Consider the following 27,948-nt stretch of genomic DNA (forward strand, 5'->3'; position numbering starts at 1 on the left):
CACAGTCTAACCGGCCCCAGGCAAGGTAGGCATGACTCCCCTTCTCTCCCTCCCTCTCTGTGTGGCTGGGACAGTGTGGGACCTGCAAGTACAGGGAGAAACTTACTGGCTTCCGACATTCCTCCGCTGACAGCTCTCTTCCACAGCACACCCGGCGTCCTCTCCATGGTTAGAGCATGTGACAATACATACGTGACGCCTCACATGACAAGAGGCTGTACGGGTCACAAGGTGCCACTGTAATCATGAGGACGACGCTGGTCGCGCTGCAGAAGAGCGTTGTCTGCGCAAGAAATGTCGGGAAGCCGGAGAGTCTCTTCATAAGCACTCTGCTCATACTCTGCAGAGGGAGGGGAGACGCTATTCATACTGGGTGAAACTGTCACCCAGTATGCCTAGAGTCCCCCCACCTCTGCAGAGTGAGAGCGGAACGTTTAAGAAGAGACTCACATCTGGCTATAGGGGGAAAGGAGGGCACGTCTGACTATAGGGGGAAAAGGGGGCACATCTGATTATAGGGGAAAGGGGGGCAACATCTGACTATGGGGGAAAGGGGGGCAACATCTGACTATGGGGGAAAGGGGGGCAACATCTGTCTATAGGGGGTAAGGGGGGCAACATCTGACTATAGGGGGAAAGGGGGGCAAAATCTGACTATAGGGGGCAACATCTGACTATAGGGGAAAGGGGGGCAACATCTGACTATAGGGGGAAAGGAGGGCAACATCTGACTATGGGGGAAAGGGGGGCAACATCTGTCTATAGGGGGTAAGGGGGGCAACATCTGACTATAGGGGGAAAGGGGGGCAAAATCTGACTATAGGGGGCAACATCTGACTATAGGGGGAAAGGGGGGCAACATCTGACTATAGGGGGAAAGGGGGGCAACATCTGACTATAGGGGGAAAGGAGGGCAACATCTGACTATGGGGGAAAGGGGGGAAACATCTGTCTATAGGGGGTAAGGGGGGCAACATCTGACTATAGGGGGCAACATCTGACTATAGGGGGAAAGGGGGGCAACATCTGACTATAGGGGGAAAGGGGGGCAACATCTGACTATAGGGGGAAAGGGGGGCAACATCTGACTATAGGGGGAGAGGGGGGCACATCTGACTATAGGAGGAAAGGAGGGCACATCTGACTATAGGGGGAAAGGAGGGCACATCTGACTATAGGGGGAAAGGAGGGCACATCTGACTATAGGGGGAAAGGGAAAGGGAAAGGAGGGCACATCTGACTATAGGGGGAGGGGGAAAGGAGGGCACATCTAAGTATAGTTTTTTTAAATAACATTTTTAAAGGGTGGTTGAGGGATAGGGGCCCAAATCGGCTACTTTGCTTAGGGCCCAATTTGGCCTTAATCCGGCTCTGCCCAGAGGACAAAAGGTGACATTTGCTTCCCTCAAATATTCTGCCACGGAGGACATTCATTTTTTTTTCACCAATTTGGACGTAAACAGGTGTGCAGTTCAACAAAGTATTGATAATGAATGTCTCATGCTGGTATTTCATGAAGGAACTGCACACCAAGAAAGCTTACCTTCTTCAGATGCACAGTTTGGATCCACTCACTCTTTCGCACATCAAAGATGTCTACTGCATTTTCACTAAACACAGTCAGATGAGGAGTGGTGTAGGCTGCAGGGAGAAGCAGTGCCTCATTATTCTCAGTACATGTAGCAGTGCCCCATTATTCTCAGTACATGGCATCCATGACACTTCCCATTCGCTACAAGTAAAAGCACCTTCCTACTGATATGACAAACACCAACCTTCCTACCTATACGCTTAACATCAACTTTACTATGGATACAACCAATACCAACTTTCCTACCTAATCCTAACCTTCCTACTGATGCACCTAACACGAACTTTCCTACTGATATTCCCAACATTAACCTTCCTTATGAGAGTATGTATATATACGCTGCGGGTGAGTTGGGCATAGGGTGAGCAGAATATTGGATCACTCTGCTGCCACTCAAATTCCCGGCGGCGTTAAAGGAGAACTGTAGTGAGAGGTATATGGAGGATGTCATATTTATTTCCTTTTAAGCAATACCAGTTGCCTGGCTAACCTGCAGATCCTCTGCCTCTAATACTTTTAGCCCTAGACCTTGAACAAGCATGCAGCAAGTTTGGTGGGGTGTGGGTGTGTGAGCACCCTCTAGGAAAAGACACAGGAGACAAAAGCAGGAGCCCAATAGTGCAAATATGTTGTGAACATTCGTAGTAATAAAAGAGTAAAACACTACTCACAAAGGTGGGTTGCAGGGGGACAACCGATCACAGGCAGCAGGTGGAGACAATAAACCCGACTCCACTCGGGGAGGTCGCTGTAGACCCTGGAAGTGGTCGCTCTCCTTGAAAAAACAAGAGATAGACTGCCACAGTGGTAATGCTGGGTACGATGCCCCACTAGATTTCCGAGCGCATTTCGATGATTGTTAGGTCAATTCTCATGCAATGTATGCCAAATCGACCCAACGATCCATCGAAACGCGAATCGGACATGTCAGAAATAATCGAGTGGCCGGGAATCGAGTTGCGGGAATGCACCGTGTGTATCCAGCATAAGACCACATGTGTCCTGTTTCCACCCCTCAGACTAGAAGAGTATGGAGGTATAAGATGCACAAAAGAGGTGAAAGAGGCGCCCTAGTGGTGGATAAAATCGTTTAAAACCAGCTTAAAAATGAAAAGAAAATGAGGTGGCTTACCTCAATGACGAAAATTTTTGTAGTGACAAAAATATTTTATTAGATGGCCATCTAATAAAATCTTTTTGTCACTACTCTTTCACCTCTTTCACCTTTTTTAAGCATGTAGCAAATCAGGTGTTTCTGACATTTTTGACAGATCTGACAAGATTAGCTGCATGCTTGTTTCTGGTGTGATTCACACTACTGCAGGCAAATAGCTCAGCAGGGCTGCCAGGCAACTGGTATTGCTTAAAAGGAAATCAATATGGAAGTCTCCATATACCTCTTACTACAGTTCTCCTTTAAATACTATTCCCCCTCAGAGTGGTAGCAACTCGTAGGGAAGTAAATTGGGGTTCCAAAACACCCTTACCTAGTGTGCGCACTATAGCATTAGGGCTATGCATTTTTTCCGTCGATTTTCCGTCCGATCGATTTCCGCTTCGATTCGGTTATCTTTTTTTATCTGTTTCCATTCACTGCTATGAAAAATCGATCAGAAAAACGATTGAAAATAAGATCGGAAATTATGTATTGAACCATCTATCTAACACAAATTTGTATGGTGTGTGCCTAGCATAACACCAACCTACCTACAGATATGCCTAACACTAACCTACCTACTGATATGCCTAACACTAACCTACCGACTGATATGCCTAACACCAACCTACCGACTGATATGCCTAACACTAACCTACCTACTGATATGCCTAACACTAACCTACCGACTGATATGCCTAACACCAACCTACCGACTGATATGCCTAACACTAGCCTACCTACTGATATGCCTAAAACTAACGTACCTACTGATATGCATAACACTAACCTACATACTGATACGCCTAACAATAACCTACCTACTGATATGCATAACACTAACCTACCTACTGATATGCCTATCAGTAGGTACGTTAGTTTTAGGCATATCAGTAGGTAGGTTGATGTTAGGCAAATCAGTAAGTAGGTTAGTGTTAGGCATATCAGTAGGTAGGTTAGTGTTAGGCATATCAGTAGGTAGGTTAGTGTTATGCCTATCAGTAGGTACGTTAGTTTTAGGCATATCAGTAGGTACGTTAGTTTTAGGCATATCAGTAGGTAGGTTAGTGTTGTGCATATCAGTAGGTAGGTTAGTGTTAGGCATATCAGTAGGTAGGTTAGTGTTAGGCATATCAGTATGGCATAACACTAACCTACCTACTGATATGCCTAACACCAACTTACCTACTAATATGCCTAAAACTAACGTACCTACTGATATGCCTAAAACTAACGTACCTACTGATATGCATAACACTAACCTACCTACTGTGCTACTGATATGCCTAACACCAACCTACCTACCGATATGCCTAACATTAACCTACCTACCGGTATGCCTAACACTAACCTACCTACTGATATGCCTAACACCAACCTACATACTGATATGCCTAACACTAACCTACCTACCGGTATGCCTAACACGAACCTACCTACTGATATGCCTAACACTAGCCTATCTACTGATATGCCTAACACTAACCTACCTACTGATAGGCATATCGGTAGGTAGGTTGGTGTTAGGTATATCAGTAGGTAGGTTAGTGTTCGGCATACCGGTAGGTAGGTTAGTGTTAGGCATATCGGTAGGTAGGTTGATATTTTTCTTCAATTTCTCTAAAGATTGTATGGTGTGTGTTAGTTGTCAATTTAATAATATACACTGTGGTGATATACTGGGGTGCTTATGATGTAAGGAACACAGGAACCTATTTCATTTTTCTGACTGTCTGTTAGCCAGTCTTCCTGGAATTCCGTATAAAGTGTAAATTACCTATCATTGTCTGCTTCTAATTAGGAAACCCTTAGACAGTTGCTGTGAAGCCTATACAGGTGGTCAGACCATGTTGTCTGAATAATGTCTCAGAGGTGTATTGTGTTTGGGAGCAATTGTCACCTGGACTAGCTGCAGGATGCTTTGAAGCAGATCACACAAGCTTGAGCCAGGACTTCACACAGGACATCCTGCTGCAATGTGAAAGCCTTAATCAATTGTCACCTGCCGTGGGGGAAGTCCTTTTTGATGATCTGAGAACTGAGACAGGAAAGGATATGACGCGCGTTATGTAGGAAATTGAATTATTCCTGGATATGGACATGTGAGTGGCCTCAGGCCATCCAGGGGACTATATAATACCAGCTTGGGACTGTCACAAATCGTAGTTCTTGGAGGTAGCTCACACGGCTAGAACTAACCTGGTTCCTGACCAGAAGTGCGTACCCCCCGCAACAACGCCAGATCGATACGCTGGTACGTTTATTTCCCGTTTATTTTGGTAAGCAAAATCGCTTTTGTGTTGTATCTTTGTAACTCTTATATTTGTACCTTTTTTACTTTGTTTTTTGTAATCTTTTGTATAATTCTGTTCTGCATTGTTCCATGTTTTTCTGGAATATTAAATTATTATTTAATAAGCTTGACTTCTGCCGTACTAAACTAACACTCATAGCCTAGAGGAGACTGCAGTGTAGCTGTGTATAAGTCCGTGCCTAATTGTATGCTTGAGCAACACTACCATATGAAATTGCAATTGCATTGTGTGTGTTTGGCACTTCTGCGCTTGACAGCCGAGTTGGAAGTCTAACAGTATCGTTCGGAACGACTGTTAGTGGTTTTGCTGCACGACAGTGTAACTTGCATTACAAATCATTGTCTGATTGTGCTGTGTTACTGTACAACTGTACTGTGTGTGTGGGTGCGTGGCGTTCTCGTATTCGGCCTAAGCGCAAAGCTGACCCAAATACGAAAACGCAGATTGCGTGTTCAGCCCTCGACAGCTGAGGGGACGTGTCTAGCAAAGCTAGTGGTGGCAGTGGGAAGTGTTTGAGGGGTTCCAGCCTTGTTTGTAGCTTAAGTAAGGCTGTTCCCCGCTTAATCTGGTCAACCCGCAGTCGGGAACCGTATACGCAGGCGTGCCGCGGGCCGGTTCCTGACATACACACCCTAGCAATTTTCTCAGAGTTTTTTTTATCATAATTGGGGAAAAATTTAACATAGGTGTGTAGTACATTGGTCATATTTTTGAAATGTTACAATCATTCAGAAAAATTGATTGCAATTCTTAAATTAAACAGATATTTAAAAAAATTGTATGGTGTGTGGCCACCTTAACACTAACCTACCTACTGATATGCCTAAACACCAACCTTCCTATTGATATGCCTAAAACTAACCTATCTACTAATATGCCTAACACTAACCTTCCAACTCATACGCCCAACACTAACCTATCTACTAATATGCCTAACACTAACCTTCCTGTTCATACGCCCAACACTAACCTATCACACATGCCAAATGTAATGACAGGTTACACTGTAGCCAAACCTCTAACTGCAACCCATTCATTCATCATAACTCATACCCATACACGCACCAAATGAAAGCACCAGGCAACAGTGGCTAATTTATATTGTGGTTATGGCAGGACTGAGGCACAACAGTATATTTAGCGCCAACTGCTTCACACACTAAACTCCCGTCATCCACACAAATAACATATATTACTCACAGCAAGCCAATGGAGGAGCTGGCCACATAATTTCCTGAGGCCGAGACTTTTTCCCCTCTGAACTCACAAAGACTCCAAATGTAGAAAAACACAGCAGGTATTCGCTCAGCGTGAGTCTTGCTGCACAAAATGCATCATGGGCATTCTGTGCTAGGAAAGACAGTTTAGGTTCATCGGGATGAGGCAAGTGTAATGGGGCACCTTCATTTAGCAGCGGGTAGAGGGAAAATCCAGAGCTATATCCAACGCAGAGCCGTTCCCCCAGGATGTCCATGCACTGCACCACTCCAGGTGCTTGAAACTCTTTAATCTTCTTTGGAAGACCTTTCCGATTAGTCAGCTGGAAACATGTGACCTGCCGTTTGGAGGCGGCACATAGCACAGAGGTGGAACCTTGACAAATCAGACCAGAAGCAATGGCCTGGCATCCCTTTGCTTCTGAGATCTTCACTCCAGTGGAGTCTGGTATAAGGTCCAAAGAAAAGATGCGAACACTGTGGCTCTTCCCGCAAAGCACGGCCAGCTGCTGGACTTCTGGGACACAGCGCAGTGACAACACCCGTTTACAATCGCCCACCTGAGTAATTTCTAGAGAAAACAATTTTATAAACAGAGATTATAACAAAAAAACCTAACATTCTATACATACAAGTACATAACCTGAATAAGGAGACAGAGACATTGTGCAACAGGGTGCCAAACACTTGAACTAGAGAATGCTGCACATACTATCCATTTTTACAACAGATAATCAAAATGTTTGTATAGTTTCTAAAGTCTACACACTGTTCGATGATGCCCTAATCTGTAAGGGAATATTAACATTTCTTATCTGCTTTAACCTTTTGCCAGCCATTTTATTTTAGTTTTTTATGTGCGCTACAGTGCCACATTATTCTGTGCCTCCACTGCTTGCCAGTGTGCCTACCGCAGCCTAATGCAGAGTGGGTGCTTGATAATTACCTGATCTGGATGCAGAATCAGCTCTACTATTAGCCCGGTGTAGCAGGCTACAGCAGCCCTGCCCTAAGTTATTGTGCACAAGATAACTCGTTCATGGCTGCTAATGCGTTAAACCCTAAATCCATCTAACAGTCACCACCAGCAGGCAGGGTGCCATTATGGAGATACAGGTACTTAATGGTAACTGTCAGTAAAATGTTTTGTTCTTTCTGCACCTGTATATCTCTATCTGTTTAAAAACATTTCATATGCCTGATCCTGTAAAAACTGAATTCAAAAGGTGGTGCACAAGGGCAGTACGGTCTACCTTCCATCGAGATGCCAATTAAAAAAAAATAAAACAAAACAGAACTAGTCTAATGCTGAGTGGCTCAGTGCTGCCATACAGGTCTTACCTTCCACAGCTCGTTTTCCTATAGGTCGGGGAGGGTCAGAGCTTACTTTAACTGCAGTGCTTGCTGTCCTCTCCAGAGCTAAAACTAAAGCACCACTTTTCTTGCATGCATACTAATGTGCCACTTAGGCCTCGTTCACATCAGGGCCGTTTCTGTGCGCTTTTCACAGCGCACTGCCCTGTGCGATCAGCAAGGTATTGATTTTCCCCTGTAACTAAATGTAGCTGGTTCACATCTATGCGCTGCGCTGAGCAGCGTTACAAAAACGTAGTGTTGCATGCATTTCTGTGCACATCAATGCAAGTGAATGGGTGCGCTTTTTTAGAGCACAGAAGCGCGTACAAGCGCATAAAAGCGCATGCGGTTTTTACCCCTTATTGAAGAAAAAAATACATTTACATACAAAAACAAAGTTTTATTGACAACTGCTGCTGCTACAGTAAGCAAAACGTGTTTTAAAGAAGCGCAGCGCAACGCACAGAAACGCGCACAAGCGCATGCGTTTTTTACCACGCGCTTTCACATGTTTTTCAGCGCAGCAGATGTGAACGAGGCCTAAGTGTTCTTCTATAACAACGTGGGTTGCAGGGAACAGAAGCTGTGATATGGTGCTAGCTGAGCACCTGAAAAAAGCCACTACTGGAGTGAAGAGTAAACTCGGCCTGTCTATGGAAGTCAAAAATTGTCGGGGCGAGGCATCTATGCCAGCAGTTTACAGTTCAGCACTAGCCCTAGTTGCAGTGTTTTTAACCTTTTGTATGACTGGCTTCAGATACCTGTTTCTTAGTAAGGGCATGGTTTGAAATAAAAACAAGTATACTACAGACATATGCCTTGTTACACAAAACAAATGTCACTTACTTTAAATATAAGAGAAATGCTCACTTTAAACAGGGAACAGTAAGACAGGAGCAGTAAGTTAATTTACCATGACAGCATGTGACATACTGTCTACACTGCCTTAAAGTGGATCTGAACTCTTGCACAGCACAGAAGAAAAACAGAGAAATGCACCCCGTATGAATTAACAGAGTTTAGCCTTTTTAAATTCCCCCTCATTTATGTATAATCACAAGTTGTAATTTGTTCTCTCCGTGTGTCACATGACTCATGGCAGATAAGCTCATTTGCGCAGGATGTTAGTAGAAGCAGTGCAGATTTATTTTAGGATTTGTATGAGCTGTAACAGTGAAATGTTTTTTGTTTAATCACTTCAGCCTTTAGTGTTTTTTCACCTTATGCATTCCGAGCAATTTTCACCTACCATTAATTCACCAATAACGTTATCACTAATTATCACAATGAAATAATCTATATCTTGTTTTTTCCGCCACCAATCAGGCTTTCTTTGGGTGGTACATTTTGCTAAGAAATATTTTATTCTAAATGCATTTTAACAGGAATATTAAGAGAAAAATTGAAAAAATTCATTATTTGTCAGTTTTTGGCTATTATAGCTTTAAAATAATGCATGCTACCATAATTAAAACCCACGTATTTTATTTGCCCATTTGTCCCGGTTATTACACCATTTAAATTATGTCCCTATCACATTGTATGGCGCCAATATTTTATTTGGAAATAAAGGTGCATTTTTTCAGTTTTGTGTCCATCACTATTTACAAGCTTATAATTTAAAAAATATTAGTAATATAACCTCTTGACTTGCATATTAAAAAAAGTTCAGACCCTTAGGTAACTATTTATGTTTTTTTTTATTGTAATTTTTTCTAATTAAAAATTGAGTATTTTTGGGTATGTGGGAGGTAAACCGTTAATTTTAAAATGTAAAAATTTCTATTCATTTTAAAAAAAAAAATGTATGTAAATGTAGTTTTACTATTTGGCCACAAGATGGCCACAAGATGGCCACAGTCAATTTTTTTTTTTTGGCTTCCTGTAAGTGTACTTACAGGAAGTGAAGAGGGGATGTGTAACAGAACAATCGTGGCTTCTCCATAGAAGCCAGTGATCATTCTAAGGGACTTAGATCAATGAATGGGAACTGATTTCCCAATTATTGATCTCCGGGCTAGCGGGCGGCCTGCACACCCCGGTGGTTGAAGCCCTGCGAACCCGGCGGTTGCAGCTCAGTTTTTTCATTGACGTAGCTCCTACGTCCAGCATGCATATTTGGACGTAGGAGCTACGTCCTGAAGGCTAAAGTGGTTAAAGGTTATTATGCTGTTGCGTATGTTTTAGAGCAGAGAGGACGTTCTGAGTTCAGGTCCGCTTTAATACTTCCCCACAGAGAACCTAATTCTTTTACAGTGTTATTCACCAGGAGCGCCACAAACACCCGTGGCATTACTGTATATACCAGTGAAAGTATCAAAGGTAGCTCATGAATTAGGCTGCATTTCCACTTGTGCGGTGGGAATCGTCGCAGGAAAAATTCACATGCAGATGCGAATTTCGCATGCGGGTCTATGCGAATTTTCATGCGAATTTGCATGGATGACGATGTATGCGAATTTAACCATGGCTGTGCTGGTGTGATTTTCCATTGTTTCTATGCGAATTTGCATGAAAATTCGCATATCCAAACTGCATGCGAATTTCCTATTAAATACATTGTATGCGATTCGCATAGCGGCATGCGAATTCTGATGGCTCTGCCATGCGAATTTATTCTGCACAGAAAAACGCAAAGGAATCCTGACAAGTGGAAACAGTCCCATTCACTTGTATTGCTATGCGAATTCGCATGTGAAAAACGCATGCGAATTCGCAATAGTGGAAATGGGCCCTTAGAGTCAAAAAGAGCGGTGTTAAACAGCATCAACAAGAACCTTACTTTCCATTTACTAGTGAGATGATATACTAATCCTTGAGACAAGTTTTTACTCATTAATATCTCAATATCTCACCATTATTATTCATATGTAATAAGAAAAGTCCATCTTCTGTACCCAAGGCAAGTCGTTCCTGATCTGCAAAACAAACAATCATTTTGTATATGGTCATATTAATCAGTTTACTCTGCTAACATTACGTCGGTTGTCTATGAAAGAGGATTTCCATGACCCACTAAATAAAAGCATTCTATACGTTTACACCAATATTTGCAATTCATAATTGAACATCTTTTTCCCTCTGCTTATACAGTGACTGGCTTTAAAAGAACACCTAAAACAGCTTTCCTGTACCCCAGCTCTCCCAGTCAGAGTCAGTTATTCTTCAAAGTGACTTATCTTTAGTCTGTCAAGCTGCCTCTTGAGAGGTGGAGGCTCAGTTCCCATCTACTGCTGAACCACGTGCTGCCGGGGGGGAAGTAGACAGTATAGGTTCCACTACGGTCCGCTGTAGTCTGGCTGGAGCCTGCCGGGGCAGATGTGTTACTACTATAGGCTATATGGGGAACGCATCCGCCTGTCCGAGATTATAGTGGACTGCACTAAAGAGCGGTCCGCTTACCAGCTATATATAGAATTGGAACTGTTCATGTTCAGTTTTGCGATGCAGTAAAACTGACAAAAAAAAAAATGTCCCTTTTACTCTCAAGTGGGAACACAGCCGAACTCTACTAATTACAGGGCTCAAGATTATTTAGAGTTTTTCAGACAATAACCTTTGAAGGACAACATTTTTAACTGGTATAGCTCACTAATTTTATTACTACTCTACATCCAGCTAAACGACACAAAGAAATGTGCAACTACAGTTCCCAGAGCTTGGTTTCCTGTAGTTTTGGAAAGTACCCTCGAACTCTTAACATCACCTGTTAATGTCAGATCCAGAAAACTGATCTCTTTTTATGTTGTAAGACATTGTAAAGTATAAGTTTAGCTCTCCAAAGGGGTCAGCAGGCTGACCAGATAAAGAGCAGGTCATCAATATACCTGCCATACCAGGCTATGGCCCTGTAAAATGGGTTTCCATCTGCAAGGATGCAAAGCTCCTCCTACCAATCCATGTAGAGGTTGGTGACAGAGTGCACTTGAATGCAAGGTGGGATCTTAACCTTTAAACTGAATTTGCATTGTTTTTATGTGTACTGATGACTCCAGGGCAGCTTTCTTGTATTACTTCTTCTTTTGGGTGGGTAACCCGACCCCAAAAGGGAGGAGTCTTTTGTATATACCCTCTTTCCCTGAAAATAAGACCTACCCTGAAAATAAGACCTAGATGGGATTTTGAGCATGCTTGAAATATAAGCCCTACCCCGAAAATAAGCCCTAGCGAAAGTTAAAGAGGAGGACAAGGCAGCAAGCAAGCGGGAACACAGTGTTGTAGTGCTGATCGGGCACGGGTCCTGTCATCCAAGCACACAGCAAGGTTATCAGCTGTACACAGGGATGACAGGGCAGGTGCCTGAGTGATCAGTACAGATGCATACCTTGCAATCCAGGAACAACTCAGTACTAAGGAACAGGAAATGTTCTGCTGAGACACTTCCTGTTAGAAATGTAAGACATCCCCTGAAAATAAGCCCTAGCACATCTTTTGGAGCAAAAATTAATATAAGACACTGTCTCATTTTCGGGGAAAGACGGTATGTGTGTAATTTCTGTCTGTTTATGGTGAGCTATGACATCGAAACCTTGTGCTTTAGACCTTGTGTCTGAAACACATCAAATCCTGTTCTGTCTTCTGGGATATGCAAATAAAGTTTACTGGATTTTACTTAGTTCCTGGTGTGCGGCGAGCTCTTGTACATAGTTTACATAAAAGTAACCCCCCCCCCATATAAGTTAATACAGTTACTGCAAATTTTTTTATTTATTTTTTTCCCCTCGCTTGTAGCCTACTATAAAATCAATTTTCTCTGCCCACAAATAGTGTCTCTTGACAATTTAAATGACCTTCCAAAAGGTATTTCTTTAGCTCATGCTGTGCTTACAAATAATGTTGTTAGGCAAACCACACTAAAGGTGCGCACACATCAGAAGATTATGGGCAGATTGGACAAAGCCACATTTATCTATAGTCTAATACGATTTGAGATAAATTTGTCTCTGTCGAAGCTGCCCATATACTGCAGACCGATTCCCATCTTCAGGGGATCGGCTGAGCCTACCGCTGTCCAACCCCAATGTATAAATGTGCCCAAGTCCCCCCCCCCCCTCCACCGATTTCACCAACCGGCCAATTTTGTAACGAACAATGAAACGCCCACTGCTGCCCCCCTGATGTATGTGCATTGTGTGCATGTACGTGTGTGCATTTATACATCACCTGTCCTGTGTCAGCCTCCACATGGTGTTGGTAGCCTCCGAGCAGCTCTCCATACAGACCACTGGTGCATAGCGTCTGACGCAAGACGCTATGCGCCAGTGGAGTGTTTGGAGAGCCGCCCAAAGGTTACCAACACCGTGCGGAGGCTGACTCAGGACAGGTGATGTATAAATGCAAACACGGGGGAGGACATTTATACATTAGGGGTGCAGCACTGGGCGTTTCATTGTTCGTTCCGAAATTGGCCGCCATCTTCGGGCCGACATCTTGCACCAGGCATGATTAGCTAATGCGACTATTTCCGCCCCGAAATTGGTTGCATCGTCGATCGAGCCTGCACTTTGTGGCACAGATTTTCATCCAATTCGATAATAATCGAATTGGTTGGTCGTTCAGCCGCCAAGGTCACACCAAATCTGCCCATAATCTTCTGATGTATGGGCACCTTAAGCCTTGCTTTTTAGTAGGAGAGCTTTTCGGTCTTTTTTTAGTCCCCTGTGTTTACAAAGATACAGTAGGTTCGCCTAGACCTAGTCTATTGTTTTCTTTGGTCACCAACATTTTTGTGGAATAAAAACGGATCAACTATGTTACATTTTATTACAGTCACTACAGAATGATACATTACCTATGATGGCTGCACACAGTGCAGTCCGTATTAACGGCAATGCACTGTCATAGGCCTCCTTCAGTAGGCGAACAGACCGGTCCTGTGGTTTCTGTTCACTTAGGAGTGACTTCAGCTCATGTAATACCTGAACCCACTTCTGCATATCCTCCCCAGTCTCTGCCAGCAGGAGCTGAGTGGACATTGTAAGTGGGGATGACAGCTGGGAAAACGCCACCTGCAGTTAGAGGATATCAACATTTGTGAGAATCACCAGTGGCTGGAGGAGTACTTCAATATTCACACATATAAAGTCTGCACTATGGCAAACTAAACAAGCTACACAAAATACAAGAACAAGAAGCACAAAAAAGGCAAAAAGAGATGCAAGTTCAAGAGAGTCAAGTCTTACCCGGAATATACAAGGAATATCCTTGGGGTTTGCATGAATTACGTCAGACTCCAACACAGAACTGACTGAAAAATGAGGGTCCCTGAAAGCAAAGGCCATAGTAGAGAGAAGGTCATGTTAATAGGAATTATGGTTACCACTTACTGAATCTCAAGATCTTACATTTCTTAGCATCAAGAAAAGCAAGGTATTCCTCTATGAAAACATGTATTTGTGACTCAAAAAAACCAAACCGATACAGTAAAATCTCTTTACAGTAAACTCCAAGGGACTGGGAAAAGTGGATTACTATATCAGAAATTGTCCCAGAAATGGCCGAGTATGCCCTGGTACAGTACAAGCACTTGCACATGTGGTGGAGTACAAGGTTACTTTAGGGCTGCATAGCCAGACTGGACAAATTGCTTTTATAGTACTGAGGATGCCTTAAAAATTGCAACCGTCACTGAATAGAGACAGCAACTTGCTTGCTGTTAGTGGCTCCGATACCTCCGGTGGGGAGGGGGACGGGTTTACTACAGAGTTTACTATACAGGAATTGCTCCCACAGACAAAATGGAGATTGGCCAGGACCTGGAGAGGTTAGTTTACTATACCCAAATGTTTACTATATCAGAGTTTATTATAACGAGATTATACTGTATAAAGAGCAACCAAGCAGAATTTTTTTTTTTAACCAGACTCCCCAATTTTCTTTGTGTTAATCTTGAGAAATCCATTCTGAAAACTACAGCTCTGAATTGTGAAAGGCCATGAGAAGAGTCATTTAATTAGAACCCACAAGTGCCCAATCCTCTCCACCCCCTATTTCCCACCTTATTGCCCTCCTACTACCCTCCCAGCACAGGCAGAGTAGAGAAAGAAGCAGAATACATGATCTACCTGTTTCCAAGTGGGTTGGGTCCATACTGCCCTCCTCTGCTCATTGCAGCAGGGCACTGTGCAGTACAAGATCTCCTCATGGCTCTCTACGCATTCCACATGACTTGCAGGAATACCCAGGAGCCATTCAGAGGCAGCTGCAGTGGATAAAGCAAAGGAGTGTGGACCTGCACTGGAATGCACTGTGCTCCATTCACTAGTCTACAATATATGTGGCACAATCACTACATAACAGGGATATGAAGGGGGGCAGGGTACAAAGGCTAACTAATACAAATATCTTGGGCCTCAAAGGCTATCCAATGTTAAATACCTCTGGGGCAGAAACTCTACCAAATACTAAGGTGACTTAAAAGCTCTGTGGCTTATTTAAATTAAACTGCAAAAATAAGCTGCATACAGTATTACCAAACAGTGTGTCTGTTACACACACAAACATTTATTGTCAAATCAAAAGAATAAATACGGATTGTGCTCAAATCTGTTAAATAGACCATAAAAAGAATAAATGAGATACAAAAAAAGCACACCAGTTCAGATTACACCATTAAAAACGTACCAGTGAACATAACGCAATCTCATTTATACATTCAAACACAGAGTTCCTCCCTCCAGATAAACTGAAATGTCACTCACAACTGGTTTTCCAGCTCACCACAAAGAACCCTCATTGGCAGTGGCGTAGCTAAGGAGCTGTGGGCCCCGATGCAAGTTTTACAATGGGGCCCCCTAAGCACTCTACACATAGCAATTAATACGGCGCACCAAAACCTGCCAATGGCAACTACAGTGTCAGAGGTGCAAGAAGGGTGTGGGGAACAGTGTGTTAATTATTACCACTATTTAAAGTATCTATAGAGGTGATTATTATGAGCACAGGACCAATAGAGAGCTAATACTGTAGTTGAGGATGGGCCCTTCGGGGCCCCTGTGGCCCAAGGGCCCCGATGCGGTCGCAACCTCTGCAACCCCTATTGCTACGCCCCTGCTCATTGGTATTAGAGCCAGTGGGAAATAGTAAGATCAACAGGAGCAGGTAGAAGAGGTCTTAAAACAGGTCACTTCCTGTACAAATGCTTGGCCATTAGACTTGTAATTGGCCTAGAGTGTCAAAGGCTCACAGACAAGGATGATGCATCATTAATAGTCACACTGAGGGCTGATTTCATAAAACTAGAAGTATCTCCACTAACAAGTGGAGTCTACTGAAAGAATTTTTGATTAGAAAAACTATGTAGACTAGACAAATCCTTTTTTATACAGCTTTAAAAGGCCCATTCACACTATAACTCGCAAAAAGGTAGCGCTTAGTGCTACCATTTTGCACAGGTGATTTATACCGCGATTAGCACAGTAAAATCACTGCTCACATTTCCGTGATTCAGAGCGACTGCGGTAGGCACTTTATAGGCACTGTAATGCGATTGATCGCTCCAGAATTGTAACAAAATGCTGCATGTAACGCATTTTGCGCTAATCGCAAAACACTCGCGATCAGCGCCAATCGCAGCATTGAGATTACTGCCATAGGGAAAATAGCTGTAGTGCTTTAACCACTTGAGGACCACAGTCTCTTTACCCCTTAAGGACCAGGCACTTTTTTTCCATTCAGACCACTGCAGCTTTCACGGTTTATTGCTCGCTCATACAACCTACCACCTAAATGAATTTTGGCTCCTTTTCTTGTCACTAATAAAGCTTTCTTTTGGTGCTATTTGATTGCTCCTGCGATTTTTACTTTTTATTATATTCATCAAAAAAGTTATGAATTTTGGCAAAAAAATGATTTTTTTAACTTTCTGTGCTGACATTTTTCAAATAAAGTAAAATTTCTGTATACATGCAGCGCGAAAAATGTGGACAAACATGTTTTTGATAAAAAAAAACCCCATTCAGTGTATATTTATTGGTTTGGGTAAAAGTTATAGCGTTTACAAACTATGGTGCAAAAAGTGAATTTTCCCATTTTCAAGCATCTATGACTTTTCTGACCCCCTGTCATGTTTCATGAGGGGCTAGAATTCCAGGATAGTATAAATACCCCCCAAATGACCCCATTTTGGAAAGAAGACATCCCAAAGTATTCACTGAGAGTTCATAGTGAGTTCATAGAAGATATTATTTTTTGTCACAAGTAAGCGGAAAATGACACTTTGTGACAAAAAAAAAAAAAAAAAAAAAAAAAAGTTTCCATTTCTGCTAACTTGCGACAAAAAAAAAATGAAATCTGCCACGGACTCACCATGCCCCTCTCTGAATACCTTGAAGTGTCTACTTTCCAAAATGGGGTCATTTGTGGGGTGTGTTCACTGTCCTGGCATTTTGGGGGGTGCTAAATTGTAAGCACCCCTGTAAAGCCTAAAGGTGCTCATTGGACTTTGGACCCCTTAGCGCAGTTAGGCTGCAAAAAAGTGCAACACATGTGGTATTGCCATACTCAGTAGAAGTACTAGAATGTGTTTTGGGGTGTATTTTTACACATACCCATGCTGGGTGGGAGAAATATCTCTGTGAATGACAATGTTTTCATTTTTTTTACACACAATTGTCCATTTACAGAGTTATTTCTCCCACCCAGCATGGGTATGTGTAAAAATACACCACAAAACACATTATACTACTTCTCCTGAGTACGGCGATACCACATGTGTGGCACTTTTTTGCACCCTAACTGCGCTAAAGGGCCCAAAGTCCAATGAGTACCTTTAGGATTTCACAGGTCATTTTGCGACATTTGGTTTCAAGACTACTCCTCATGGTTTAGGGCCCCTAAAATGCCAGGGCAGTATAGGAACCCCACAAATGACCCCATTTTAGAAAGAAGACACCCCAAGGTATTCCGTTAGGAGTATGGTGAGTTCATAGAAGATTTTATTTTTGTCACAAGTTAGCGGAACATGACACTTTGTGAAAAAAAAACAATTAAAATCAATTTCCGCGATAGCGCTTTGGCGATTAACGGGAAATGCCGTAGTATGAACAGGCCCTAAAATCTGTGACATTTTCTTGCCTTGGTTCATGCAGTCTCTGAATACAAGGTGACCAAGCTGGCTTATAGCAGAGTACGTGGAAGTATTTTGATGTGTTTACATGAACTTTTATCACCCTTTAAATCACTGCATCTTCAACAGCTAATACAGGCAATCAGATCTTGTGCCACATTGCTCCCTTTGCAGGCATGGTGTCTTCCATACTCCTTGCTTATACTCTGCACTATATACATTTGCAAGAACAACATATTCCAATGTCTTAAAGAGAATCTGTATTGTTAAAATCGCACAAAAGTAAACATACCAGTGCGTTAGGGGACATCTCCTATTACCCTCTGACACAATTTCGCCGCTCCCCGCCGCATTAAAAGTGGTTAAAAACAGTTTTAAAAAGTTTGTTTATAAACAAACAAAATGGCCACCAAAACAGGAAGTAGGTTGATGTACAGTATGTCCACACATAGAAAATACATCCATACACAAGCAGGCTGTATACACCCTTCCTTTTGAATCGCAAGAGATCATTTGTGTGTTTCTTTCCCCCCTGAGGGGGGAGTGCATAGCAGAACCACAACACTGAAGAACTTGGCAGCCTTCCAGACACAGGCCGACAAGTCTGACAGGGGAAAGATACATTGATTTATTACAGAGACTGTGATAGTACAAAGTGCTGCAGTAAGCCAGAACACATTAGAATAGCTTTTGGAACTTGTAGGATGATAAAAAACAGGATGCAATTTTTGTTACGGAGTCTCTTTAAAGTGTGATAAAGGACACATTAAAGAAAACCTGAACTGAAAATTAAAAGTCAAAATAAGCATACTCAAGTCATACTTACCTCCTGTGTAGTCCACTCCTTAATCTCTTTTTCCTCTCCTGCGCCCTGTTTGTCCACTGTGATCAATGGAATTCTCCGTCCTCCATTTTGAAAATGGCCATTACACTATAACAGCTTTCTGGTCAGCACACAGTTAAACTGTAACATCGCCCACTTGAGCCATAGGGAAACATGGACACATCAGTTCTCCTCTCAGCTGTAACTGACAGCAACTGATATATAACTGAGAGCAACTGCTATATTTCAGTTCTGACAAAATGTCAGAACTGGAAGGGATTATTGTCAGAAGAAAATGGTGAGCTTCTGAGAGGAACTGATGGCAAGGTAACTATGTAATGTTCATTTGAAGTTACCTCAAGTGTTTATTTTAAATAATTTTACTCAGTACAGGTTCTCTTTAAGGTCTGAAACTAACTAGCGTCAATGCCATTATATTTTCATATTTAATCTACATTGTAATAACACAGCATATTTGGCTGCCTTGAAAATGGGAGTTTGGAACTTTTCTGGTGTATGTTAACGTTTACTTTGTATAAAATTTATTTTGAACAGACCATTTTTTTTACTTCTCTCTGGATATCTCCCCCCCCCCCCCCCAAAGATTTTTTTCATATCAAGTGGTTGTATTGATCACCCATTGGGATTGCCCTCCCCTCCACAATTAAATAATGAACTTCACCAAAGAACAAGTCCTCGACTTTACTAGCTTGCCCCAAGTTTCGTAAGTTGACTGCAAGAAAGCAACTTATTAACCTTACTAACACTTAGTGTAATTGATTTTCTAAGCTATGTTATTAAAAGGATTGTGAAAATTTGCAAGTGTTAAAATTAATGTACACCTACAAATAAGAAGTGTGTTTCTTCCAGAGTAAAATGAGCTATAAATTACTTTTCTTCTACGTTGCTGTTGCTTACAGTAGTTAGTACAAATCTGATGGAACTGACAGGTTTTTGACTAGTCCATCTCTTCATGGGGGTTCTTAGTATTTCATTTATTCTTAAGATCCCTAGAAGGGATCTATACAAAGAAGCAGACCACCCCACTACCTGTTACACTATTCTGGCAGTTGGACTTTGCAACTGGCGTTCACCAAGAGCTTTATAAAATAAGGAAAACCCTGAGAATCCCCCATAAGGAGATGGGCTAGTCCAAAACCTGTCAGTTCTGTCAGATCTCTACTACCCACTGTAAGTGACAGCAACATAGGAGAAAAGTAATTACAGCACATATTACTCTGGGAGTAATGTACTTTATTTATGTGTTTTTTCAGTATTTTAAAATGTTACAATTTTTTGCAATAGTGATCCTTTAACTAGTAATTAGGAAATATGAAGACAAAATGGAACTTGAGGATAATTTCCTAATAAGAATATAGTACATAAAAACAGGTTTGTGCTGCATACCTCATGTCAATAGCCTGTGAAACCGATGTGCTAGCTTGACTATTTGGATCATATATAAGGATCTTGAAATCGCTTATCACCACATACGCTCGCTGCCATCCCTTCTTCACTCCAGCTGGCTTGGGTACCTGAAACAGAAACAGGCATCAATCGGAACGAGAGAGTCATTGGGGAGTACAGGCACATTGCAAATATTCTTCTTTATGTAAATGTCTCTTTTAAGCATACATTACTCTTAGTAAGGACATTTAGTGAAGATTTTTTTTATTTACATATAAGTGCAGTTTAAAGATATGAACACTGCATTGTTTCGCTCTGCAAGCTACCAAAAAGACTTTTCTGAGTTTTGGTGGCTATACAGGCTGAGGGGTTGTATGCTTAGCTGCTGTGGAGGCTGAGAGGTGGTAACCTGCTTAGTGGCTATACAGGCTGAGAAGAAGTGTATTGCTTAGTAGTTGTACAGGCTGAAAAGTTGTTTAGTGCTTAGTGGCTGTACATGCTGAGGACGACTGTAGTACTTAGTGGCTGTACAGGCTGAGAAGCTTAGTGGCTGTACAGGCTGAAAAGGAGTGTAGTGCGTGGTGGCTGTACAGGCTGGGAAGTTTGGTGCGTGGTGGCTGTACAGGCTGGGAAGAAGTTATAGGATTAGAATTTGTATAGGCCAAGACAGATTTAAAGGGAGTCTGAAGCCAATTTAAAAAAACAAACAAAAAAACCACAGATACTCACCTTAAAGGAGTAAAGGCTCTGGGTCCTAATGAACCTTCTCGTTCCTTCTACAGTCTCTGCGTTCCCAAAGACAGGCTGCTCCATATTGCACATGTGCGACCATGCTGTCTCATGCTCACGCAATACAGAGGTGTCCGTGGAGCCAGAGTGCTCCTGAAGACTAACAAAGCCTCCCACAGCAGGAGATTTGAACTGGGGACTGCGAGAGAAACGGGAAGGCTTATTAGGACCCCTTTCCTTAGGTAAGTATCTTTATTTTTAATTGCCTTTGGAATCACATCAAGTGCTTAGTAGCTGTACAGGCAGGAAAAAGAGGATATTAGTACATGAGTACTATATTGCTGAAAATACTAACCGATAAGTATCCTTCTAGAGCTGTGCCACTGCCCGTCACTGGATCCACTCCGTAAATCTTCTTACTAGGACTAGGTGGGGAGGGGCAGATATTGGATCCCTCACAGCAAGACGCATGGCACATATACCCACAAACTACACAGAGACAAAACAGACAATTACAAGAGCTGTACTTTCTAATTTGTATTTAATAAAACCTGTTTAAGAACAAACTTCATGTAGCTCACCTTCACAGCTTAATCCTTGCCGAGCCAATCCCACCATTAGAGAGGTACATCGTAGACATTTTGTTGGCGTTGTAAAGGTTTTCACTTTGAAAGTGTGCGACTTGGGCTGTAATTCACACAAGATAAACTATCAAAAATAGCCAGAATATTGTTTTTCTAATTGCTCAATACACAGCATTTTACTTCAAGCTAAAAGAAAAAAAATCTGCAGCTTTCCAAGCCCTTAGCAGTACAAACTTCTCTTCAGGTAACAGACGATCAATGCTCTGAATTGTGGGATTTAGAGGGTGAATACAGGACTCTGGAACTGGAAACTGCCATTTAGAAATTCAGCTGCTTTTGTTTGCATTTGCAACATTGTTTTGCATTTGTTTTCAGCAGCTACTAAAGAACAAGACAAAGAACCACTGTGGGCTTACACATACCTTGTCTGATGGCTCTTCTACAGTTTCTAGGATTCCAGCAGACCTTCTATGGACTTTATTCTTGACAGACTGAAGAAAGAAGACACCTTCTGTAGTTCAATATTTGTATTGACAGTATACAGATCAGTAATTAAAAAATGAGTATAATTGGTAGCACCTTTACTGTAGAAGACTTATTTTATGGTATAGGTTTCTGTAGAAACCAATGTCAGCAAGAAATCCACACACCAAAGTTAAAGGAAACCAGAGGTGAGAGTGATATGGCGCCTGACATTATTTCCTTTTATACAATACCAGTTGCCTGGCTGTCATCCTGATCCGGTGTCTCTAATACTTTTAGCCATAGACCCTGAAAAAGCATGCAGCAGATCAGGTATTCTGACTCAGCTGACTCTGGTTTTTCTGGATTAGCCAATATGCTTGTTCTAGGGGGTTTGACTCAGACACTACGGATGCCAACTGGACTGCCATGCAAATTGAATTGTTTACAAGGAAATAAATATGGCAGCCTCCATATCACTTTCACCTCAGGTTCCCTTTAAGTAAAATCCAGGAACCTTATTGGGCAAATCCAACAGACAGAAGGCACCTAACATGTTTCAGACTTACAGATCTTTAGCCATAGCTTGCATCAAATAAACATGGAGGGGAGCCAATTCTAGACATATAAAATCTATACAGTGTCACCTTAATACAAAAGATTTAGATCCCACCATGTGCTTAAGCCATCTGGTACCCCAACCCCCCCCCCCCCCCCCCTCCCCGCGCACACATACACAAGGAGAAGGAATTAATTTCCCCTCTATGCACTTGTGCAAAATGTTTCGCAACACTGGAAATCTTGCCAGTATTGTAGGAGGGTCCATAGTAATGTTAAATTTGATGGCAGAGTGGTTTGGTGGTTGTAAGTACCTGAGAGTTCCTTGCCAGGTATTACCCTCATTCACTTTAGCTAAGCTAACCATTGTTTCAGTAAAAGACTGGATGCAGAATTCTCTTTTAAGACAGATACTAAGAGACCATAATTCTAAAGAGAACAGTGAACATTTTGCTTTGTAAGAAAGGTCAAATGCACCATTATCTACTCGACGTGCAGACTGGCTGTCTTGGCCTGGGATTGGTAAGTCCAAACACTGTCCCGTGTTCCAAAACATGAAATTCTGTGTATTGAGGGTACAGGGCAGTGGGTGTTCTCATTATGGTCATGGATTTTGCAACTGCGCAGTAGACAGTTGTCAATCACAGGGTTGTAGAAGCCAATAGCAAGGATCTAATGGGGGGGGGGGGGGGGGGGTGACACCTGGAACCCACCCATATCACACCTTGGGGGGGGTGACACCTGGAACCCACCCATATCACACCTTTAGGGGTGTGTGGTTAGTAACACTTGTTAATCTGAAGGTTTTTTTCCATATATAAGATGCATCTCTAAATGTCATGGCGAGCGCTCATATTAATCTTATCTTTGCTCCATATCTGTCTTGTTATATGCTGATGTCCATTTTGCTTTGTGTGTTCCGGCCACTGATGCCATTTTCAAGATAAGCTTCTGTAACAAAGTCTGCAACGTGTATCACTGTTTCATACAATAAAAGTCTTAATTGCTCTGGCATTTCAAGATCTGTGAAAATCTGCTAACGGCTGTAAGAATTCCCGTGGTGATAAAGGCGGTCTGGGACCGCTGGTGCTGAAGGGACTCTAAATATTTATATCAGTGATGCAGCCCACATATTGTACCTGGCATAATGTGCATGAGACACGAATACTGCATCTTGACTGATTCTGTAATTACCACTTCTCACTTTACAGCATATAAGGTGAGTGGGTGAGGCATCCTGCTACAGCATAAACCATGGAAATATGGCTCTTGGGACAGAAAACAAAATTCTACGAGGACAAAAAAGTCCACACCTCCAGCATGCCTGGAGAAATGCCTTATATACAAATAGTACTCACAGATAAGTGTGGATGATCATACTGACACAAGTCAGATACGTTTAGGGCTGTTCATTGGCTGGCTGCTCCATAAACAGGTTCACTCAGGTTAATATTTATGCAATGAATGGGAAGCCATATGAAGGGAGGAAAAAATGGCGCACAGCTCCACAGCATCTTTTTGGCACCGCCATTCAAGTCTATGGTAAACAACGTTTTACCGGCTTAAATGGTTACTTTACGGCACATGGCTATAACGTTATTCATTGCTACCATTAAAACGGTAAATACTGTTAGCAAATACATTTTATACCTCTAATTCAATTTTGATGTGAAATGAAAGTTGGCTGCCGACTTTAGCGGTTAATAGCAAAGCCCCTGTAATGGTCCCCCCTCCCGAGCCTCTAACCTCTTGTCCCCCCATGCAGGCTGGAATAGCCAGAATGCAGAGCCCCGGCTGCGTGGGGCTTCGCACCCTGAGCTATACCAGCCTGCATGGTCCATGGTATGGGGGGGGGGGGGGCTCTGGAGGAGAGGGGTGGCCAAGCCCCCCCCTCTCCCCCAGAGCCCTTGTCCAATCCGTGGACAAGGGGCTCTTCCCCACGTCCGGTGCCCCAGGAAGAGGTGGGGGCCACACCCTGAGCTATTACAGCTCGCATGGTCCATGGTAAGGGGGCTGCTGGATATCTGTCATTTTACTGCACTTAAATCGCAACTTTTTTCCTCTAATTTTAACATTGATTTTCTCAAGATCACAAGGTCTTTTTTTTTTCTTTTGTTCCCACAGTTCTCCTTAAAGGGAACCGGAGGTGAAAGGGATATGGGGGCTGCCATATTCATTTCCTTGTAAACAATACTATTTGTTGCTCTTCTGGTATAATTGGTCTGAGCCCAAACCCTGGAACAAGCATATGGCTAATCCAGTAAAACCTGAGTCAGCTGAGTCAGAGTACCTGATTTGCTGCATGCTTGTTCAGGGTCTGTGGCTAAAAGCATTAGACACAATGATCAGGACGACTGCCAGGCAACTAGTATTGTCTAAAAGGAAAAATACGGCAGCCTCCATATCCCTCTCACCTCGGGTTCCCTTAACATTCTCTGCAAATTTAAGCACATTCGGGGGCTTTGCTATTAACCGCTAAAGTCGGCGGCCATTGAAACATTTCCCACACTCAGAACGAACGATTTTCCCATAAACTATTAGGTCTTTTTGAAATAAGAAATCCCTCTTGTTCCCACTATCCCACTTAATGCACCCTGAAAATGTGGTGTTTCTATCCCTCACAGGGGCTTTACTATTAACCGCTAAAGTCGGAGGCCATCTTTCACTTCACAACAAAATTGAATGAACGGTATAAAAAATTTTTAACGGTATTTACCATTTTACGGTAACAATAAATAATGTTATCAGATAAAACATTAACAGCATCAGTGTGTGCAATTTTTTTCCCTGCGCCTCTTGACATATGCAGATCTCAAAAGTGTCAGATTATCATAGGTGATTTCAGCAGATAGTCCAGTTGAGTCAGGCAAGGAACACACTTGGCAGAAACACTAGCATAGTGGAAAATGATAGCACTTTTGCCACTAATGAAAGTCTATGGGCCGTATGTAAAAACGCATATATGTGCGTTTTATAGTATGCATTTTGAAAACACACAACTTGCTGCATTTACAAGAACGCATGTAAAAAGCACATAAGGCAGCTCAATGGAGATGCAGTGGAATGCATTTTTACATGCTTTTTTTTTTACAAAAATATGAAACTGTATCTTACTCTGTTGATGGGGGAAATAAAAAAATGCAAACGCAAAAACGCATGAAAAACGTTAAATGCAATTGCAAACACGTTTATATGCATCGTATAGTCCAGTGATGGCTAAACTTTGCACTCCAGCTGTGGTGGAACTACAAGTCCCATGAGGCATTGCAATACTCTGACAGCTCTAAACATAACTTGGGGAGGCATGATTGGATTTGTAGTTTTGTCACAGCTGGAGTGCCAAGGTTAGCCAACACTGGTATAGTCTTTTTAAATCCTGGGATTTGACCGCAAAAATGCCCAACCTTAACACACCTTTAGGGCTGGAACCCACTAGAGCATTTTTTTGAGTATTTAGGGATCGCTTTCAATCGCTAGCGATTTCCCTAAACTATCTGCTAATGTAAATGGATGGGACAGATTCTACTAGAGCGATTGTGATAAGCAAAACGCAATCGCAGGACATGCAGCATTTTGGGAGAGTTTCCATTCTAATGTATTATATAGGAGAAGTGAAATTGCTCCCAAAATTGCTTGCAAAGCGCTACCACACTTTTATTTACAATAGTGTGAAAAGGAGTTAGGAACTTTGAGTGGGTGTATTGTGTGCTCATTAGGGAGATTTTCTCTCACTTACTACCCCTGGAGTTTTGTGGCTTTAGTGTGGAATTAGTACTACTTTACACAGGAAATAAGGTACACCAATTTAAGTGGACCTGACCTCTTGCGCAGGACAGAAGGAAAGCATAGTGAAATGCACATTGTATGTATTTAGAGAGTTAAGCCTAATTCCCATTCATCTGTGACAAATCGTAAGCTGTAAATTGATCTCAGCTGAGTCAGCTGCCTGCCACGGCAGAGCAGCTAATTGGTAAACATAGGATATTAACAATTAAGGTGAGTACACACATCAGGTAGAAGTCTTTGGAAAATGAAAGATCACAGACCAATTTTACCCTCTACCATGTAGTATGAGAGCCAATACCTTCACAGTCTATTCTATTGAGTTGAACTCCCCATCAAATAAAAATCTTTGCAAGATGCTGCACACACAAATGCTGTACACATGCAACAAATCAGTATCTGCAAAAGATCAGCTCCTGCAAAATATTCATTCCTGCAAATTGCATTCATAGTCTATGATATCTGCAGATCTCCTACACACCTTGTTTAACAGACATTCATCTGCAGATCAGATCCATCAGGATGGATCTTCAGATCTGCAGATAATTGTCTGATCTGCAGATGAATGTCCATTAAACAAGGTGTGCTTGAGATCTGCACTGCAGATATCATAGACTATGAATGCATTTTGCAGGAACGGATATTTTGCAGGAGCTGATCTTTTGCAGTTACTGATCTGTTGCATGTGAACAGCATCTGTGTGTGCAGCATCTTGCAAAGATTTTTATCTGATGGGGAGTTCAGCGCAATAGAACAGACTGTGGAGGTATTGGCTCTCATACTACATGGAAGGGGTTAAAATTAATCTGTGATCTTTCATTTTCCAAAGACTTATCTGATGTGTGTACCACCTTTAGTCTCCTTACATGAAAAGCAGGAAGCACACACACTGCAGATTTATTGAAGGATTTGTATCAGCTGTAACAAAGAAATGTTCTTATTTTAAAGGTTAGTATGTTGTTGCTTATCTTTTAGAGCAGAGATGAAGTTCTGAGTTCAGGTCCGCCTTGATAATGAATATATAAACAATTTTGTGCACGGATTGTATTGCATTGGCGATTGTGTGTAACTACTATCTGCCAAACGTGTCTGTTAAGCCCCATACAACTTTGTTGTGAAACAAGTTGAAACAACTAAAACAATTATTTTGCTATTGTTCAAACAGCTGATAAGACTGATAAGAAGTCAATCCAACTATTGGGTTGACTTCTTATCAGCTTTGTGAATAATAGCAAAATACTTTATTTAGTGGTTTCCTAACTATAACAAGTAACTTGTCTATATATATCTTATCTAAAGTTTAGATAGTTTACAAAGCAAATATACGTAGCTGCAAACAGCTTTAATAGAAAATTATTATTTCTTCCTGTGATACAATGACAGCAGCCATGTTGTTTGTAAACATTACACAGAGGCAGGCTTATCTGTATCTTGATCACTAAGCCTGTGAAAAAAACCTAATCCCCCTCCTCCTCCCTCCTCCCCTCTGCCTCTGAAATCAATGGCTAGTAACACCTCCTCCTCCTTCTCCTGCCCAGACTGAGCTCCCATGAGCCATTGCTACTGCCAAGGCTCTCTGAAAACCTGTGGGCGTGGTTTATTTAGTTTATAGGGAATTAGAGTATTAAAAAAAAAAAGTATTTGGCTTGAGGAATGCCCTATAAACAATAGGAAAGGAACACAATTATGCAATGAGTAAAAGTTCACCTCGGATCCACTTAAAGCAGATACTTTTTCTCACTGTATTTATCACTGTCTGGAGTGCTCTAATAAGGGGAGATGGAGCAGAGTGTCACTTACTATCTGGGTCAATCTACAGCATCTAATCTTTTGCAAATAGCTATCCATCTACTGTCTGAAAATACTAAATATTACATTATTCATATTATACAGCCAACTTA

General features: G+C 42.0%; 1 protein-coding gene across 3 annotated transcripts in view; it reads right to left on the bottom strand.

The window, feature by feature from the left end:
- Window positions 1–27,948, bottom strand: part of CDC42BPG (CDC42 binding protein kinase gamma) — a 327,785-nt gene that overhangs the window by 50,760 nt on the left and 249,077 nt on the right. For all 3 annotated transcript variants that reach the window (XM_068259435.1, XM_068259434.1, XM_068259436.1), the window contains 9 exons: window positions 21,667–21,735; window positions 21,242–21,347; window positions 21,016–21,149; window positions 19,932–20,059; window positions 13,818–13,899; window positions 13,427–13,643; window positions 10,491–10,553; window positions 6,263–6,850; window positions 1,544–1,641 (listed from right to left, as the gene is read on the bottom strand). In XM_068259435.1, the coding sequence (XP_068115536.1) occupies window positions 1,544–1,641; window positions 6,263–6,850; window positions 10,491–10,553; window positions 13,427–13,643; window positions 13,818–13,899; window positions 19,932–20,059; window positions 21,016–21,149; window positions 21,242–21,347; window positions 21,667–21,735 (1,485 nt within the window). The remainder of the gene's footprint in view (window positions 1–1,543; window positions 1,642–6,262; window positions 6,851–10,490; window positions 10,554–13,426; window positions 13,644–13,817; window positions 13,900–19,931; window positions 20,060–21,015; window positions 21,150–21,241; window positions 21,348–21,666; window positions 21,736–27,948) is intronic.

Source organism: Hyperolius riggenbachi, chromosome 11 (genome assembly GCF_040937935.1).
Source record: "Hyperolius riggenbachi isolate aHypRig1 chromosome 11, aHypRig1.pri, whole genome shotgun sequence".
Classification (NCBI taxonomy): Eukaryota; Metazoa; Chordata; class Amphibia; order Anura; family Hyperoliidae; genus Hyperolius; species Hyperolius riggenbachi.